Below are 20,698 nucleotides of genomic sequence, written 5' to 3'. Positions count from 1 at the left end.
GGAAACAGCTACTTTTTAGAGAGTAACATTATAATTAAAGGAAATGTGTCCAGACTGCTGTAGAAAATAACTCGTAGCCTCTGCTTTGCTAGTAGTTTCAAAGATCACTGCACATTTATAAATGTAACAGTTTCTTTTTTCAAATTTACAGGGATGGAAAATTTGAGTCTGTGAGGAAAAAAAAGTGCCAACATTGCACTTCACCACCAGCTAAGCAAGCACATAAGAAACAAAATGAAACAAGGAGAAGGGGAGAGCTCTTTGTAATGAATTTGTAGCTTAACAACTACCTCGGGTAAGGGCGGACTGACAGTGATCTTGGTCCTCAGGCACCCATCAAAATAATTAAAGTAGATGGACCCTAAGGGAAAGTGGGTCCCTACAGTGGCGTAGCGAGGGGCTGTTGCGCCCCTCCCCTGCCCTCTTTTCTGCCCCGTCCACTCCTTCATGACACCCCCCTCCCTTCCTTTCCCCTGTGACTTTTTCATTTTCCAGGCAAGATCAACAGCACAAACTTGCTGCCCGCGTTATGTCGGCTATCCCTTTGACATCATTTCCTAAGTGCAGGTAGTGTAAGTGACGTCAGAGAGAGGTGATACCGCCGCAGGCAAGTTCGTAATGCTGCTCGCACAGGAAAAATTAAAGAGGTATGAGGGAAGGGGCACACGCGCATGGTGGGGTGGGTGGGGTCAGGAAGGAAGGGCAGAGAGGAGGATGTATGCCTGTACCTTTTAAAAGACTGCGCCTGGGGCAGACCATCCCCCCCCCCATATACCTCTTACTATGTCAGTTGGTTTCTACTGCTGTGAGACCTCAGGCACAGCCCTATTGTCCCAGAAGTCCCTCTACTATTGGGTCTAAAGCAACGGTTCTAAACCCAGTCCTTTGGATATACCAAGCCAGTCTGTTTTCAAGATATCCACAATGACTATGCATGAAAGAGATATGAATACAAGGGAGGCAGTGTGTACAAATGTAGGGTTACCATTTGGCTCCAGAGAAAGGAGGACGAATTGAGACATCCGGGTTTTACTTCCATTGAAAGCAATGGAAGTAAAGAGGATAGACTGAGACATCTGGGTTTCCATTGCTTTCAATAGAAGTAAAACCCGGATGTCTCAATCCGTTCTCCTTTCTCTGGAGCCATATGGTGACCCTATGCAAATGCATCTGATGTATATTCACTATGGGTATCCTGAAACCCTAACTGGTTGGGTGTGACCTGAGGACTGGGTTGAGAGACCCTAGTCTAAAGCTTTACTTCAGAATTTAAATGCTGATCTGGACTACCCTATTGAGAGAAAAGAGAGTGTGGTGTGAATGGATTACCCTGCAAATCAGCCTCCTAGCTTGCTAGTTCCAGTCTTGACCTCACAAACCAATCCTATGATTATATAAACTGCCCTGACACTCTCCATACAAAACAGGTGTTATATATGCCTAAGTCCAAAACCTCTTTCCATGTAAATTCAAAGCTTGATCCCTTCTCCTTCAATTACTTTTCCTAAGGACAATTATGCTTTCCCATAATTTATAGAAGCCTGTTGCTATCATAACCTTATCCCACCTCCCTTTTCCCTTTTTTCTTCATATCTGAAACAGCATATTTGGAAAAAGCCAACAGTTATTTCGGTTTCCTGTAGAGAAGAAAGGAATATAATAAATAGACAAAAAAGTCACTACTCTGTGAACTGTCACTGTACACAACAACTTAATTAAAATGAGCCTCAGACACACTGACTGAATATATAATTACAAGTCAGGTACTTTTAGTCAATAAGGCAACATGTCCTTAATCATGTTTCAAGTTTCAAGTTTCAAGTTTATTAGTTTTTCATATCCCGATCATAAAGCAAATATCTGACCGGTTAACAATAAAAATTTAAAATAAAAGAGTAAGAACGAGTTAATAGTATATTAAAGAGTATAGGGGAAACATATTAAACATATACAGACAAACACGACCGTGAGGATGGATGGGGAGGAGGGGAAAAGTTACATGATATTAGAAGAAATGATATAGTGGGAAGGGAAAGAACATGAAGGGTAATTGTGCGTGATGTTATGAGATGCCCTAATGAAGAAGATAAGAATCGTGAGAGTGTTGAAAATTTAATAGATGAAGTAAGGATTAGGATTTGGTAAAGGCATCTTGGAATAGGAAAGTTTTAAGATTGGTTTTGAATTTTTGTAGATGATTTTCGTCACGAAGAAGTTGAGGGAGAGAATTCCATAAGGTTGGAGCAGTAATAGAAAAGTTAGTTTTCCTAGTATAGTAGGACTCTTTTAGAGACGGAACAAAAAGAAGTTTTTGATCGGTGGATCGTAAGGATCGGGGAGAGCTTTTGGGAATTAATAATTTATCGAGAAATAAAGGTAAGTGAGATTGTTTGATTTTGAAGATAAGCAGTCATCAGCTCCTCTTACATGTTAGGTAGGAAATTCAGTAAAAAAGAAAAAAAAAAACCCTCAGACATAGGCTGTGGTTAAGGAAAAGAATGTGCTGTGTGTTTGTGAAGCCCTTTTTCTTGAGGAAACACTTTGAATGTGAAACAAGACTCTTGTTAAAGAAGGGTTTGTTTTGGTCTCTTTATTTTCCATTGGCTGTGAGTATTCTCTGGGAAATCTATAAACATTGTGCTGGGTTTCCTTTGAGCGTGGCTGAAGAACTGTCTGCTTGTGGGATCAAGTGTGTGCTACAACTGAAGTTGGCTCATGTAAGAACTCTGTGTAAGACTGTGTAGAAGCATGGCTATCTTTTTCTGGACTTGCTGTGGGCTGCCAGCCATTGAGAGACCAGAGTATGCGCAACTGGAGCTGAGACAGTTCCTGAACCGACCTGGATGTATATCTCTGTCTTTTGGGTTGGAGCGGATTCGATCGTATCGGGTAGCTTGGCTGTGTATGATAGATTTTTTAATGTGTGAGGGATGGAAGCTGGAGCTGTGGAGAAAGCTGCATCGGTCTGTAGGTTCTCTGTATAAATATGTTTACATATATTCATTGCTGATTGAAACAGTGGTGTCTAGAAAGTTGACTTTCTCTGAAATGCCTTTCGAAGAACCTACCCTGAGGAAGCCCATTCTGCGAGGTAAAACGGGTCCCATTGGTGATTAGCAGATCGCAAAAGTCAAGATAAGTGCCATTTAGCATAAAAGCTTGGCATCCTATTCACTCGTTCACAAATAGGTGTTTGATGAATTGTATTAAGCTTAAAGTATTTGCTATGCTTCAATTAAGAGATGTGCCTTTGAGCCTTTATGTGTGGTTCCCATTTGCTCATGCAGCGTCAGGCAAAGCACATTTAAGCATATGCTGCTAGGCTTAAACCTATTTGTCATGGTTTGCCTACAACCAATTTGGTTCTATTACAATAGAGACATAAATCAAAGTTACCATAGGCGGAAAGCAACAAGATAGATGCCACCAAGTTTAAGAAATTTTTTCACTTGCTCATTCACAGTATAATCATGTTTGGGCTCCCATCATTTATTTTAAATTTATTAATTTTTTTTAACGATGAATTGTTCAGAGGAGACATACAGATAACTAAAATTGATAAAGATAATTAAGAAATTTAAGAAGAGTATTAAATTAAGGGGTTTTTTTGGGGGGGGATCGATGAAAGATATTAATGTTCCACTGACAATTAATGTAGTCTGTGGCGTGGACTGCTGAAATCCTTTTTCCTTCATATGTATTTGGTGGATATGTATTTGCGCTTGGATATAACTTTTATTGTGTGGGTCACGTTTACATCCTTCCCGTGGTCATCTGGTCAGTTTGACCACCTTTTTGGCACTTATTTGCTATTAAAATGGGTGTAGCTCCAGGCGTCCAAACTGTGTTCTGGACGTATTCTTAAATGTTTGATTATGGCAGAAAAAACATCTAAGTCATAAGTCCGCCCTAGTCCCGCCCATGCCATGCCTTTAACATGCCTCCTTGAAATTTAGATGAACTACTGATCAACAGCATAGATATCCATCTAGAATATAAGTTTTGAAAATAGTGAATTGGAAGGGTTTGGCCAAAATAAACGTCTAAATGTCCCGTTATGCAACTTTTAGGCTGTTTTTCTTTTTTGGAAATGAGCCCCAAAGTTTCCTCATAGGTGTAGCACAGCTGGTAAGCACCCAAGAGCACTTGGTACAATATGTTCTCCCCCCTTACTCACTCACTCTTTCCGGTCTCAAGTCCAATTATTCTGTACCTTCTCTAATCTTTTGTAAACCGCATAGAACTTCATGGTATTGGGGTATATAAACTGTTATTATTATTATTATATGTTAATAATATAAATGAAAACATTACAGAAACTAATGGTTACAAAACTATTAATTTGGTATTTTTTGATGTGTACACACTCTCTAGAGAGACACACTTCAGCTTTAGCAGCTATATGAACCATTCTTAACCGTGTCTTACACTTACCTTTCGTCCCTCAAATTGTTCTGGAAGCTTCCAATAAAAAGGCTCTGAGCGTAGATCTTGCCTCACCAGTTCAATATTCGCTACAATCTCAGGATGCTGAAAGATCACCCCTTTGGTAGTTCTATGCTGGAGTCTAGAGTCCACAAGTGGTAGAATCATCTGCTCAGGCTTCAAGGTTAACTATATAGTACACATAAAGAAAGTTAATTACTGGTGCTCAGTTTTTATCTAAGTGCACCATGTAAGACATTAGCAACTCAACTACTGCTTTATTAACCATAAGTGTCGGAAAGGGGGAAGCCACAGGGGCCATAAATTTTCAGGCGCCGGTTGTTGCCCGCCCACCCCATCTCCTGGTGTTATGGTTTTAAATCTTCGGGCAGCTGCCGCATAGCGTCAAACAGCAGGTGCCCTGGAACTCTTCATTCTACTTCCGGGGGCAGGCCTGCTTGTGGATGCTGCGTGGTGGCGGCCTGAAGATTTAAAACTATAGTGCCGGGAGGAGGTGGGCGTGGGACTTGGGGGCTGCTGAGAGGTCGTACAGTAGGGCAGAGCTCCTGGGACCCTCCAGACAAAGCAAAGTTCTGCTGCCTATGTTAATTATTACTCTAATTACAAAGAATTCACCACCCTAGCACAGTACCAGGTAGAGCTTTGGATTCTTGCCCAGAAATAGCTAAGAAGAAAAAATTAAAAAAAATTTAAATTGAATCAGGTTGGGCAGACTGGATGGACCATTTGGGTCTTTATCTGACGTCATCTACTATGTTACTATGTTTCTAAATTACTCATGACCAGCCATGCCAAATATGCTTGAAAGTAGCACTAGCATAATTGTCAACATTCCTTCAACCCTATTTGGCTTTATCGCGATGCCTCCCTGTCCCATTTGTGAATCTGCAATTGTCATCCTCTGTAGAAATGTAAACCCTTCTCCCCTTGTGCCCTATCTATCCACAAGGAATTACTTCACTTAGTGATGAGATTTAACTAACTGTGCCCATACTACCTTATGGGCCTCTTAACCTGTAAATTGCCTTGAATCTGTATTGGATAAGTGAGATCCAGAAATTCAGATTAGATTAGCACATTGGCTCCCCATCGAACATAGAATCACTTATAAAAATTTTTTTATTTACATTCAAAACTAGAACTAGTAATCAACCAGAATTCATAAATAAACTTCTTATACCCTATGCCCCCCTCAGATCACTCCACTCTGCTACACATCTTCTCGATATCCTCTCTTTGAAAACTATTAAATACCATGCGCTTAAATATCTTTTCGGTTACTGCATCTTCCCTCTGGTCTAATATTTGGCAACTGAGTTTTAATGCCAAAAGTACAAGGTTATGCACCTTGGTAGTGGAAACCCATGCAGAACTTACACCCTAACAAGAACTGTTGCAGATCGGGACCTGGGAGTAATCTTTAGTGAAGATATGAAGACTGCCAATCAAGTGGAGAAAGCTTCATCCAAGGCTAGACAAATGCTGGGTTGCATCCAAAGAAGTTTTGTCAGCCGAAAGCCTGAAGTTATAATGCCGTTGTACAGGTCCATGGTGAGACCCCATCTGGAATATTGTGTTCAATTTTGGAGGCCACACTATCAAAAGGATGTGCTGAGAATGGAATCGGTTCAGTGAATGGCCACTAGGATGGTCTCAGGACTCAAGGAACTCCCATATGAAGAACGCCTAGGTAAGTTGCAGCTATACACTCTTGAGGAACGCAGAGAGAGGGAAGACATGACAGAGATGTTCAAATATGTTACTGGCCATATTGAGGTGGAAGAAGACATTTTTTTCCTCACAGGACCTATGACTACAAGAGGGAATCCATTAAAAATCAAGGGTGGGAGATTTCATGGTGACATCAGGAAGTATTTCTTCACCAAAAGGGTGGTTGATCGTTGGAATGATCTTCCACTTCAGGTAATTGAGGCCAACAACGTGCTCGATTTTAAGAAAAAATGGGACAAACATGTGGGGTTACTTCGAGGGAGTGTTTAGGGGGGAGGGTTATTCGAGTGGACAGACTTGTTGGGCCGATGGCCCTTTTCTGCCATCATACTCTATGTCTATGTCTATGAATAAAACATGAGAAACAAAACCACATACTCAAAATATGTAAAATACAGAGTGGAATTTTCCTAATCAGAGTGATGTCCACACAAAAAAAGTCCTTTAACTCATCTGATGGTCCAAATGACTTTATTCATCAAGTAACTCAATGAGTCATTAAGTTACTGGATGAATAAAGTCATTTGGACCATCAGATGAGTTAAAGGACTTTTTTTGTGGACATCACTCTGATTAGGACAATTCCACTCTGTATTTTGCACTCTATACCCAATTACATAAGAGAGAAAATAAATTTAAACCAGTTTAAATCTAAATTAAAAACCTTCTTGTTTAAAGACGCCTTCGAGTAGTAACTACTCTTTTAAAGATGCTGTTTAACAGCAACTGTCCTCTTAAGGACAAATTTGACTTCCCCTCTTTTGGTCTTTCCCCTACCTCTTGTTCTTTCCTTCAGTGTCTCTTTCCTATAATATTGTAATTCAACCCCTCTTTTCCTTTTGTACAAGTTTGTCTGGTTTGGTTAATTATTCCCCCAAATACGTTTGTTAACTTGATTGTTTTTATTGATTAATGTACACCGCCTAGAAGCCTGATTAAGCGGTATAATACATTTTTAAATAAACTTGATGAAACTTGATTAGATTAGAACACATGCGGTGAAACATCATATATGATTTTTTTCAATATATACAGTATATATTTTCTGTACATCGTATTTTCTAGTTTGAAGGTCTTATGTTTGATTTCAATAAAAAGTCAACATGACACGGAGTAAACCTTGTTTTGAGCTGAGTGTTTACCACTGATGGCATACAATATAATCAAGTTATTTATAGTGCTGGCCAAATTATTATGGATTTTGGCAATGCTGTACAGTAAAATCAGTATAATCTAAATTGCTGTGTTTTGGCTGATGCTTCGAGCATGAATGTTTGTGATGGGAGCAGGTGTGCTGCCTCAGAATGACAGTTGAGATGGAAGATTACTGTATCTTTTCATTGACTGTTCAGGCCAGCTCAATTACATTTCAGCACAGACGGACAAGTGCAGCAAATTATATACTGTAGGATGGTTAATACTACACACAAACTCCTCATTTTTGGGTGCTCATGGTATTTATTAAGTACACAGTATTTAAAAAGGAAAACCTTTTCTGCTCATTAGCAAGTGTCTGTATTGTATATTAATTTTTGAATGTAGGAATCTAGTAATGGGTAAGAATTGTGATATTAGTCCAAAGAAGAAGGGTCCAGAGCAGCGAAACTGGACAGACAAATCACCAATCTGTTGATCTCGACCACAGACTACAAAACCTTCAAAAAAAGAAACAAAAATCCTACTCTTCAAAAAATACATAAAACCAATATAACACAACCAGACATGTCCCAAGCTTCACCTGAAATACTATCTACTCCAGGGGTGTCCAACCTGCGGCCTGAGGGCCGCATGTGGCCCCATGAAGTATTTTATGTGGCCCCAGTCGAGGGCGATGCAGTGTTTTCCTCTGTTGCCCCCAGGTGTTTACCATCTTGCTGGCTCCCTCCTCTGTCTTGCTGCAGCATTTGCGCATTTATGAGGTCCCAGAAACATTTTTTCCAGCCAGTGCGGCCCAGGGAAGCCAAAAGGTTGGACACCCTCTGATCTACTCCTTAGCAAAGTATTGGTTGGGCAGCCCTTTGATACGGCAAAGGTAAAGATGCAGACATTTCCCAACTTGTACAAAGGACTTACAGAGTGTGCAGTGAAGACCTACAAGCAAGTGGGATTTAAAGGCTTCTACAAGGGAACCAGCCCATCCCTTTTGGCTAACATAGCAGAAAACTCTGTGCTGTTCATGAGCTATGGATTTTGCCAAAAAGCAGTCAGGAAAACTTTTGGACTAGACAAGCATGCAGTACTAAGTGATCTGCAGAATGCCACTGCTGGCTCATTTGCTGCTGCATTTGCTTCCTTAGCCCTCTGTCCCACAGAACTGGTGAAATGTCGTCTTCAAGCTATGCATGAAATGCAGTTGTCTGGGAAGATTACAAAAGGACATAATACAGTCTGGGCTGTAGTGAAGAGCATTCTCCAGAACGAAGGCCCATTGGGGTTCTACCAGTGACTCTCAAGCACTTTGCTCAGGGAAGTTCCTGGCTACTTCTTCTTTTTTGGTGGATATGAGTTGGGTCACTCATTTTTCACTTCGGGTGGGAAATCAAAAGATGAATTCGGTGTCCTTCCCTTGATTGTGAGTGGTGGATTTGGAGGCATCTCGCTGTGGCTTGTCGTTTTCCCAGTGGACTGTGTGAAATCTAGAATCCAAGTTCTTTCCATGACTGGAAAGCAGACTGGCTTTCTAGGAACATTAGTGAGCATTGTGCGAAATGAAGGGTTATTAGTTTTGTATTCTGGACTAAAGCCTACGTTGATCCATGCATTCCCTGCCAATGTTTTTTTTTTGTGGCCTATGAATACAGCCGGAAGCTGATGATGAAACAGTTCGACCATAACTCTTACTGAAGCTTTTCAACAGAATCCATCAAGTTCTTCAGACAGTTGTCTCAGGGTTTCATTAGTGCATTAGAAAAATAACAGGCTGTTTATAAGAATATTTTTAACTTCACTTTTTTGTAAGATATAGGTGTTGTCTACTCAAATGATGTGGACAAAGGGAGGTATGGTGTGTTTTCCCCCTCTGTATCCTGTCTTGTTTACTCTTCCCCCTACCCCCCCCCCCTCTGCAATGAAGTTAATTTTTAGGATGTTTTAATTTGTATTTTGAAAAAAATTGTGTTCTGTTCTCTTTACTCTGAATTCTCATCAACAAAGGCAAAATAAAACAAAAATAAAAGCAGGACAAGGGAGACAGCACAGAAGCTGACCTAACTGGCTCCCATCTTGTTTGAATATTCATTTCTATCTCTATCTCTACCTCTGTCTTTATATTTTTATCTTTACTTTTCATAAATTGTTTCTTCAGGTACTTTAGTTAGATTGTGAGCCTTTGGGACAGTTAGGGAATTTCCAAGTACCTATCTTATTTATTTTTATTTATTGTATCTTTTAATGCATCATTTTTGTAAACCGCTTAGAAACCTCACGGTTATTAGCGGTATATAAGAATTAAATTCAAATTAAATTAAATCAGAAAATGTTCAGACTATTCCTTAAAGTTCTTCTTAATATCATAACAATTCTTATATGATCCGCCTTGAACCGCAAGGTAATGGCGAAATAGAAATCACTAATGTAATGTAATGTGTATTCTTTTGGAGGAAACAACCTGAACTCAGAAGGAAATTGCTCAGAAGCTGAACACCTCACCGCAATTTGTGGCCTGTCTGCTGAAAAAAAAAACTAGCAAGAGGTGAAACTTTGTCACCAATAAGAATACCTGCCTGTGGTTGCAAGTTCTTGTCCAGTGCCTGGGATGACCAAATATTTGGTCAACATGTGCCTGCAGAGCAGAAAAGCAAATTTGAAGCGCTTGCAGCAGGAGTGGAGAGAACATGGAGCGGCAACAAGTGAGGGAACTGTTCGTCATCAGGAATATTGTCCCTTGAGAAAGCCATTGCTCACAGAAGCCATGAAGAAGAAAAGATTATCCTGGGCTAATAAATATCCACCTTGGACTGTAGAAGTCTAAGCCAAGGTAATTTTATGGAGGAAGGAGCAGCCCAGTGGTTAGAGTTACAGCCTCAGCACCCTTAGGTTGTCTAATCTAATCTTAGATTTTTTTTTTTTTTAATACCGATTTGTTCCAACAGGAGGGCGTGACTCGGTTAACAAAATATTAATAAAATTATACAGGAGATTAGAACAGAAACTATCTGCAGTTTTTAGCGCAGAGAGCTGCACTGAATGGCCTGAGCTGCTCCCGACGCTCATAGGAACTCTTTGAGCATCAGGAGCAGCGCGGCTCCCTACGCTAGAAAACTGCTAGCGCAGTTTAATAAAAGAGGCCCTAAGTTTCTGAGGAATGTTCCTGCATATTAGAAAAGCAAGCACTCCATTATTTCTGCTCTCTAATGTTGTAATTCCTTTCTCTGACATTAACAATTATAAATTCTTTAAGTGCTACAATAAATTATCTAATGACAATCATGCCAGGTGCCTGTCTTCCTGACTCCTTAATGTTCCCATCAATTCTTTTTCTGAATTTCCTTTTATTCATTTTTTCATTCCTGGTAAGACCAGAAGTTCAAGGAGAGTGCAGATTGACTCCCATGACCTAAAGGGATATGCATGGCAATTTACTTCCTGTTGATCAATTAGGACCCTCCAATTAAGGGCAGTTGTTATTTACTAGGGACATGACACTATCCAGAAATTAGCTAAGAACATGAAAGAGATGAAAAGGACAAAAGGAATGTTTATTGCCCTGTCCTGAATTACACCAAGGTTACCTGACATGATGAATATGCATTTTTCCTACTCTGAACAGGTATAGAGAAAATGATAAAAGGTGAACCCCTAGGTTCATCAGGGGGGCTTTGTTCTCTTCTGCCTTAGAAGATATTGCTCTGTGATGAGTACAAACCTCTCCTCTTTATCCTGGTTTATGGTCCTTCAGCTCCAGACAGTGATGCACCTCAGCTGCACTATACCTCCTGGTTCTTTACTGACTTGAACAACTTCTGTTCACAGCTACCACCTTTAGTGAAGGGAGCTTCAAATTGGATTGCAAAATCTTAACACCTTACGGCAGGGCACAGTTTGAGTGACATAAAGGCTCTTTTGGCCAAATTGATAGATTATGCAGCACAGGATATCTTTGTCTGTGCCAAATTGGACTGATGACCCTGGCAGACTCCCAATACAATAGAACTACCTTCAACAATGTTTGGGCTAACCTATGAGACACTTTGCGGATCCAAAATCTGGATATCCGTGACTTTCTAATGTCACTAATTGTAAATTGAAAGAGGGTGAAGAGATGTACCTCTTTGTCAGGGAGTTCCAGGAGCTGTGGCAAATGGAGACTGGTAGTGAGTGGGATGAAAATGTGGCTATTTTCTTTCACATGCTGAAAAGGAGATTCCAAGTGAGGTCCTAAAGAAAATGGATACAGTGGTAGGGTTCGAGCATAAACCCTGGCTAGAAATTGTTGCCCATATGGCACAAGCAAGCTAGAGAAAATAAATTAATTGGCACACAAATTGAGCATCTGCAGCCTCAAATGGCCCTAATGACTGTGCAGTTGTCTTCTGCTAATCCTCCTCCCCAAGGATAGAGTGGACCCCCTCGATCCAGGACTATTGCTATGACCATTGGACATAACCACCTCCCAGAGTACAATTTCACAATTGGAACAGGTATAAAAGTGCCTCCTTTCCCTTTGTCATCCAAAACAATCCAGATGGTTGGTTTTCTGGGCACTACCACAACTCTGTCCTTCACTGTTCCCCTATATATTGAACTTACAGGAGGAAAAAACCCCACATCTCAATTCTTGTATATCCCCAACTCCTCAGTTAACTTGTTGGGGAGGGATCTCCTGGCTAAGCACCGGTTGACCATCACCTGCAACCCCACGACTTCCTCAGTACCTAAAGTCTGGGAGCTACCTCTTGCTTGTGGACCCTTCCATGGAGAGATGGGCCCAAATAGTCCATGCTTCTGCCTAACTCCCGCATTTATGGAATTAGTGACCCATTATGCTGTCTCTCAATGCAGACCTCCCAATGGCAAGTACATTCCCTGCCCTTGTATTAAGTTACATGTAGTGACTACTAGCAACTCTACCAAAATGGGTCCCTTTCAATCCTGGGCTATGCCTGCATGAGTGTATCGGTGCATGGAACCCCCACTGCCTGGGCATGCTATGGGCAGGGGTGGTGCTGCAAGGAACATCTAAGGGCAGATGTTAGTCTGTCATATGTGCCTACCAGTCAGATCTATGAGAGCAGACCAAAGTGGTTCACTGAGTTCCTTTCACCCACCACAGTTGGAGGGAACCTGGCATTGGGTACCAGCTGCTGTCCCCATATCTATTTTGTCCCTGTCTGACTTAAGAAGTGAATCTCCTGATATTCCCTCAGGAAATGTGAGCTATGGACTCGGAGTCCTACAGCTTTGCCCGTAGTGTCCAGGAAGTAAAGGTATTTTTAAAACCCTATGCAGATGGACACCAATTCTGTCAATGCCCACTATCCTGAGCATTTATTGAGGGAATCAGAGATGAAATTTCATCCATGGAATGGCATGGGATAATTACCCACACCGGCAGCCCATATAACACCCCAATATGCCCAGTGTGCAAGCTCAATGGCAAGTGACATTTGGTACAAGACCTCTCGGCTCTCAATCAAGTAGCAGAGATTGAGTTTCCCATGGTTCATGATCCTACTGATCTTCAGACAGGCCACCAGACTGGAAACTTTTCCACTGTGCTAGATTTGTCAAATGCATATTTTTGTGTACTTGTAGCCCCCCAAACAAGGATTCTCTTCGCCTTCATATAAGAGGGGGGACCAATTCACTTGGAACTACCTTCCTAAGGGTTTTACAGAAAACCGCTCTATTTTCAATAAGATCTTGACCAGAAATCTGGTGCAGTTTTGCACCCAGCTCCCACATACGCTAACACTATTGACATATGTTGATGACATATTATTGTCAGCTGAATCTGAACAGAAATGATCACATTACTCCTTAATGCTGTTACAATACCTTGCAGCAGCTGGACACATAGTCAATCAAGCTAAACTGCAGTGGTGACAAAGAGAAATTTTGTTTCTGGAATTGAAATTGGGTGCAGCCTGTAGAGCCTTATCCTCTGACCAAAAAGAGTCACTGTCCCATCTGAAAGTCCCTACCAATGTGCACCAATTACACCAGGTACCTTGAACTTCTATCACAACTGGGTTCCACATTTTGCTGCCCGAACCAGATTCCTTAAACAGTATTTGCAAAGTGTGAGCCCAAATGATGGATCCAAATCCATCTAGCTTATGCCTGCAGAACAACAATCCCTGAAATTCAGGGAGAGTGCAGAGTGACTCCCATGACCTAAATGGAAATGCATGGAAATTTACCCCCTCTTCATCGATCATGAATTAAGGGTCAATTCAAGTTTTGTTATTTACTAGGGACATGGCACTATCGACAAATTAGCTAGGAAGATGAAAGGAAAAACGGAAATATATATTGCCCTGACCTGAGTTACATAATGAGTACGCATTTTTTTCTACTCTGAACATGGTATAAAGAAAAGTCCATAGTCTGTTATTGAGAAAGACATAGGGGAAGCCACTACTTGCTCTGGATCGGTAGCATGGAATGTTGCTATTCTTTGGGGTTTGGCCAGGTACTAGGGACATTGATTGTCCACCGTGAGAACGCTACTGGGCTTGATGGACCATTGGTCTGACCCAGTAAGGCTGTTCTTATGTGAATCCCTAGGTTCAGCAGGGAGGTGGGGGGGGGGGGGCTTGCTCTCTTCTGCCTTAGAGGATGTAACTCTGTGAGGACTACAAATCCCCCCCTCTTTGTCTCTGCCTGTCTTTCCTTGTCTTAAGTGTCATGTGTAGCTAGCATCTGTACTGGTTTTCCTGAAAACCTTTGTGTGCTAAAATTGTGGCTATGTGATTTAGCGTACATTTCTATCTTGTATAACCTTTTTCTATTATTATATGAGGGTGTGAGCTAACCATAATAAAGGGAATTATAACTGTGCACAAATTGGAGTTTAAGTGATTTGTGTATATTTGGGACTGTCTGTCAGACATAAGTATGTGGGATACTGACACTTCTAAGACTATTTGTCCTCTGGTATCTCCCTAATTCCTCACAAACTTATAATCTAATGAAACTGACAACAGGACAAGGGTTAGGGAGTTTCTCAGGCATAGGTGCTTTACAAGAAAGTGGGGGTTATTGACAATATACCAACTGATGTCCAAATTTACATAAAATGTATGTTTATTCAGATTTTTAGACCACCCTTTGACAAACATCAAGACGGTTTACAATTAAAAAAAAATTAAAGGAAAAAAAAAACCAGATAGGAAAGAGAAAAAAAATTCAGAAATGTTCTAACATGATGTTTCATTTTAATATATTAAACATGTTTTGTTGTTAAATTTTATACTTTTCTGTATTTTGCAATGAAATACCTGAGTGATTTTCAACAAAAACAACTTATGTTAGAAAATCCATAATAATTTGGCCAGCACTGTATCTGTAGCAGTTGTTCCCTGAGGACAGCAGGATGAATTCTTATTACTGGATGAAGTCATCCAACAGAGCTTGGTACAGGAATGCTCCCCAGCACATTTTTTTAACAGCCTTTGGTAGTGACTCACCACATGTGCACATTAGAGAATGACACGGGGAGCGATCCCCGCGGGGAACCGCGGCGTGGCTGCGGTTTGGCTGCGGGCTATGGAGACTCCATAGCCAAATCACTGAAGACATGGGGACAAAAGTTTTCACTGCCCGCAAAAACGGTGAAAAGATTTTTCCCCGCAGGCAAATGTATCCCCTTCTACATACCGCGATTTACCGGGTCTTCACCGTGTGTTCGGTTCACTTCAGGACAGGTGTCTGATTTTTTTCTGGCGGCCATGCTTGTCAGCCATGTGGTCTCCTCCAACTCGTCTCTCTCCACCCAACTTGCACATTGCCTGACTCCGCCCCCTTCAATATTCTGGCTCCTCATTAGTCAGTTCTTTCCTGCTCAAGAAGGGGACCAATCGCTACTGCCACACATGATATTTAATGGGTTGCAGTAGCGATTGGAAATCGGGGGATTTCGGAGCTGAGAGGCAAGGACAGGATTTTTTTTGGAGTCGCTGCTTGGATTGGAGAGGAGTCACTGCTTCAGACTTGGAGGAGCTGAAATGTCATTGAAAACTTCGGCGCTACAAGTAGAGGTAAGGTGCACACTTTCCTACTACTTGCCTGCCCAGGGTTGGCGGCGGCGGCGGTGGCGGCAGGGGTGGGGGGGGGGATTCTTTGACCGGTTGGAGACGGGAGTCTGGCTGAGCTGGGAGCTGGTTCTTTTTTTTTTTTTTTATCTGAGTGGATTCTTTGACCGGTTGGAGACGGGAGTCTGGCTGAGCTGGTTCTTTTTTTTTTTTAATCTGAGTACTAGTGTAGTAGTGTGCTGTGTCCATTCCCATGGATTACTGAATCCTATTCCTGAACATGTGCTGCAAGAATGGAGGAATCCAGCACATGTTCAGTATGTAACCCAAGGGAATACGTTAATAAAGATAAGTATATAAAATCATACCTGTTTGAGGCTTTTATGCATGCTGCGGTGACAGTGATGGGGCGGTGAATGGGATGGCAGTGGCGGTGACGGGGCGGTGAAAGGGATGGCGGTGACGGTGACGGAGTGGTGAAGGGAACGGCGGTGACAGGGCGGTGCAGAGGATGGTGGGACGGGGACGGGGCAGTGACGGGGACAGATTTTTTCCCCGTGTCATTCTCTAGTGCACATCTTTCCACCCACCATCATCATATGGGACCAGATTAGTCTAATGTAATAGTTTATAAAATATACTTCTGAGAGGAGGTGGGTGGAGTAGTAAGAATATTCATCTTGCTAGCCTCAGTGAACATCTGCTACAGGTACAAAACTATGTTTCTCTGAGGACATACAGGATGGAATCTTCTTAAGAATATAAAAATAGCCTTAATAATAATAATAATAATAATTTATTCTTGTATACCGCCATACTCAGCGAGTTCTAGGCGGTTCATATCAATTAATTAAGATCCGAGATGACACGCAGATTTACAACATTTTATCAGAATTGCAAGGAGCCAAGAGGGTGAGGATAGAAGGTAAGGAAGAAAGAAGAGATCATGAATGAAGGAGAAGAGCAGTGCGAGGGGGGGGGAGGTTTTATTGCAGGAGTAGGGGGGGGGTTAAGGGTCCTGTTCGCAGAATAGGTGAGTTTTGAGTAATTTTCTGAAGCCGAGGTATGTGGGACCTCGAGTACCATTTGGGCTAGCCATGGGTTCAGCTTAGCTGACTGGAAGGCGAAGGTTTTGTCTAGGAATCTTTTGAGATGACATAGTTTTAGAGAGGGGAAGGCGAACAGCTGAATTATGCAGGATTTCTTATTGGTGCAATTAAGATTGAAGTGAGGATTGATGTATCTTGGCGATGAACCAAATACTGCTTTGTAGCAGAAGCATGTGAACTTGAATAGAACTCTGGATTCGAATGGCAGCCAATGAAGTTGATGGTAAAACGGGGTGATGTGTTCCCATTTGTTCAGGCCAAAGATGAGACGGACGGCGGTCCATCTAGCCCAGTATCCCATCTTCACGGAGCTCAATCCAAGTCACAAGTACCTGGCAAAAACCCAAATAGTAGCAGCATTCCATGCCACTGATTCATGGCAAGCAATGGCTTGGGAATTTCTGGCTCCCAGCTCATCTTCAAGAAAAAGGGGAATGCAACTCAGTCCTGCAACAGGTAAGGTCCAGAATCTGAACTGATTTACAATTATTTTAGACAATATGGAACTGAAAAGAAATGGGTCTAGGAAGTAGAGTTGGATTATAGACTTCAACTAGATTTTGAAGGACTGTCTAACCAAAGCTGCTGTTGCATTAGGAATCTTATTCTAGACCAGTGCTAGGTAACCACGGCCTTCAAAGGCTACAACCCAGTCAGGTTTTCAAGATTTCCACAACTATGTAATATGCATGAGATCTATTTGCATACAATGAAAGCAGTCCATGCGTATCAATCTCATGCATATTCATTGTTGGAATTTTAAAAACCTGACTGGGGGAGGCCAGAAACCCCCTCGATTACACTGTGGAGAAATGAACTGTTTTACATGTTGAAAATGGAATATTTGACTGCTCGGCGGGGCTCCCCTGAAAGATGGAGATTGTACGAAAATATTTGGTCTTCTTTGTGGGATGCCATGTCACCTCGAGCCAATAGTCTTCTTTTGAATTCTTGATCCTGGAGCTCCTTATGGAGTATATATATATATGTGTGTGTGTGTGTGTGTGTGTGTGTGTGTATGAAGGGGGGGAGGGGGTATCTTATTTTTTATTTGTATATATGGACCACAGTGAAGGAACAACATGGATGGTCTCTTCTTGTTTTGTTGCTTGACTGTGTATTGTTATGTTGTTGACAAAAATAATAAAAATATTTATACAAAAACCTGATTGGGTTGTGGCCCTCAAGGAAAATTGTTGGCCCATCCCTGTTCTAGACAATAGTGTAAAGTGAAAGTGTGGACAGAGGTCCAAGTTGCAGCTCTATGATTCTCCTCTATCTATGGAGGCTGATTTTGTGGGCTACCAATGCAGCCCTTATTCTGACATGACCTACCAGAGTCATACTTATCTGGTCTTAAGTAAATAGATGTAGTCTGCCAGCCAATTTGAGAAAGTGTGTTTTGCTGACAGGATCCCCATCCTGTTTGGTTCCAAAAATACAAAAGGTTGCATGGACTTTCTATGGGTTTTAGCCCACTCCAAATTGAATGACAATGCTCTCTTCCAGTACACTTTCATCTTGATTAGCATATGGCTTTGGGAAAAATATGTCATAGCGAAGAACATACATCTCCAGTGTGTACAAAATGTGGCGATCAGGCTTCTAAAAAACCTTCCATGCCTATGACCCTGTCTCCCAGGCTCTAGTGTCAGCTCACTGGCTGCCTGTTGGCAAAGTTGCATCTTCAAGGACCTGATGCTAGCGTTCAAATTCTTGCACGACATGGTACCGAAGGACCTGATGCTAGCGTTCAAATTCGCCAAAATCACCATTTTGAGCCAATCAGTGATTTAGGCCCCTCCCATTGCATCCCATGAGGATACTTTGAAACCCTCAGCTAAATGTCCAGTGGCTGATAAGAAAGCAAATAAAATGTTAGGAATTATCAGGAAAGTATTAGAAAACAAAGATGAAAATGTTATAATGCCTTTATGGTATGGCCTTGAATACTGTGTGCAGTACTGGTCATCAAAGATATAGTTGAATTACAAAAGGTACACAGAAGGGTGACAAAAATGATAAAAGGGATGGACGACTTCCCTGTGAGGAAAAGCTAAAGCAGCTAGGGATCTTCAGCTTGGAGAAGAGACGGCTCATGGGTGATATGATAGAGGTCTATAAAATATGTGATTTGCAGGATATCAAGAAACAATAAAAAGTTGAAACTTGAAAATAATGAGTGGAGTGGAAAGGGTAGATGTGAATCGCTTGTTCACTTTTTCCAAAAATACTAGGACTAAGGGACATACGATGAAGCTACTAAGTAGTAGATTTAAAACAAACTAGAGAAAATATTTCTTCACACAACATGTAATTAAACTCTGAAATTTGTTGCCAGAGAATGTGGTGAACTCAGTTAGCTTAGCAGGGATTTTAAAAAGTTTTGGATAATTTCCTACAAGAGAAGTCCATAAGCCATTATTGAGATGGCCTAGGGAAATCCATTGTTTTTTCCTAGGATAAGCAGCATAAAATCTGTTTTACTTCTTGGGTTCTAGCTGGGGACTTGGGACTTGGGTTGGCCACAGTTGGAAACAGGATACTGGGCTTGATAGACTTTCGGTCTGTCCCAGTATGGCAATTCTTATCTACTATAATAAAACGCTAAGTGCGCATGCGCACTCTTACCTGTATGTTCCCTGATCTGTATGTCTATGGCAGTTAAGAGTACGCATGCGTGCTTAGGGTTCTATTCTAACGACCGGCGGCAGGTAACAAGCCATGACTCCCCCCATCCCCCCCGGCACCGACCCTACCTGGCATACCCGAAACCCCCGTTGACCCTCACTGCCGAACCTCTCACCGCGAGACGAACACAAACCTCCCGGCTCCAGCAGCGTCCGAGGCACAGTAAACACACTGCTTCGCATCCTTCTACTGGCCTGATTTTCTCTGCCGTATCCCTGAAGACAACATCAGAGCCGCGGCAGAGAAAATTAGGGCAGTAGAAGACCGCGAAGCAGCGTGTTTACTGTGCCTCGGACGCTGCTGGAGCTGGGAGGTTTGTCAGCCATCTAACGGTGGGAGGGTCGGCTGGGAGGGTCAACGGGGGTTTCGAGTGTGCCGGGTAGGGTTGGCGCTGGGGGGGGAGGGTTAAATGGAAACATGCTGCTCAGGGGGATGGGAGGCAGGCAGGCAGGCTGGCATCGGGGATGGGGGTGGGACAAAGTCTGGAAGTTAGTGATGGGGACATAGGAAGGAGGCACTGGGGGCACTAAGGACATAGGATGCACTGAGGGCACTAAGTAGGACAGAGGCACTGGGGGCATTAAGGACACGGGAAGGAGGCACTGGGGGCACTAAGGACATAAGAAGGAGGCACTGGGGCATTAAGGACACAGCACGCAGGCACTGGGGGCACTAAGGACACTAAGGACATGGGAAGGAGGCACTGGGGGCACTAAGGACATAGTACGCAGGCACTGGGGGCACTAAGGACATGGGAAGGAGGCACTGGGAGATTATGGACACAGGAAGGAGGTACTGGGGGCACTAAGGACGTAGGAAGGGGTACTAAGGACATGGGAAGGAGGCACTAGGGGCACTAAGGACATAGGAAGGGGCACTAAAGACATAGGAAGGAAGCATTGAGGGCACTAAGGACATAGGGAGAGACAGAGACAGAAAAAATGACAGACAGACAGGCAGCGTCCAAGGAGAGAGAGACAAAGAAAAAAAACAAAACCAGACAGACAGACATCTACTCTAACACCCGTTAATATAAAGGGCTTAAACACTAGTGTTCTTATATTCTTATATTTATGCCAGGGTTTTCCTGGCCAAAATGTATGCGCCTAAGGTAGGTGCACAATAGTGGTGTGCACTTAGTGGTGTGTAAGAGGTTCTCATGTTCCCTCGTTAAAAGTATAGATTCACGTTCAAATTCTAGACACCTCTCCTGGAAGGAATTCTTTTCCGCAATAGCAACTGCCATTTCTTCAGCCATTTTCTGTAGTGCTATATTGGCGGATTCCACACTGGTCAACTGCTCCTTCAATTGGGTAATCTTCTCTGCCTCCTGCTTCAGGCAGATTCCTAAACTCCTCAGCTCTTGTGTCTTGGCTTTCAATAGAGCTTGTAGCCAAACATTCTGACTCTGGCTCCATTCTCTCTCTTTCCCCAGCTATTCCTCTCAGTAGAAGATGGCAAATGTTTAAGGAGTGGTGCTCCTCCAGTCTTGTTTGTATTTCTGTTACTGCACACCTAATACTAAGG

General features: G+C 42.3%; 1 protein-coding gene and 1 pseudogene across 1 annotated transcript in view; one reads left to right on the top strand and one right to left on the bottom strand.

Annotated features, from left to right (window-relative positions):
- The window catches only part of LOC117357257 (laminin subunit alpha-2-like), a 466,835-nt gene that overhangs the window by 380,604 nt on the left and 65,533 nt on the right, over positions 1-20,698 (bottom strand). The window contains exon 8 of the mRNA XM_033937630.1: positions 4,435-4,614. Within this exon, the coding sequence (XP_033793521.1) occupies positions 4,435-4,614 (180 nt within the window). The remainder of the gene's footprint in view (positions 1-4,434; positions 4,615-20,698) is intronic.
- Positions 7,444-9,021, top strand: LOC117356672 (annotated as a pseudogene).

Source organism: Geotrypetes seraphini, chromosome 3, assembly GCF_902459505.1.
Source record: "Geotrypetes seraphini chromosome 3, aGeoSer1.1, whole genome shotgun sequence".
Lineage (NCBI taxonomy): Eukaryota > Metazoa > Chordata > Amphibia > Gymnophiona > Dermophiidae > Geotrypetes > Geotrypetes seraphini.
Note: the sequence above shows the minus strand (reverse complement) of the source record. Positions and strands in the feature narration are given on the sequence as shown.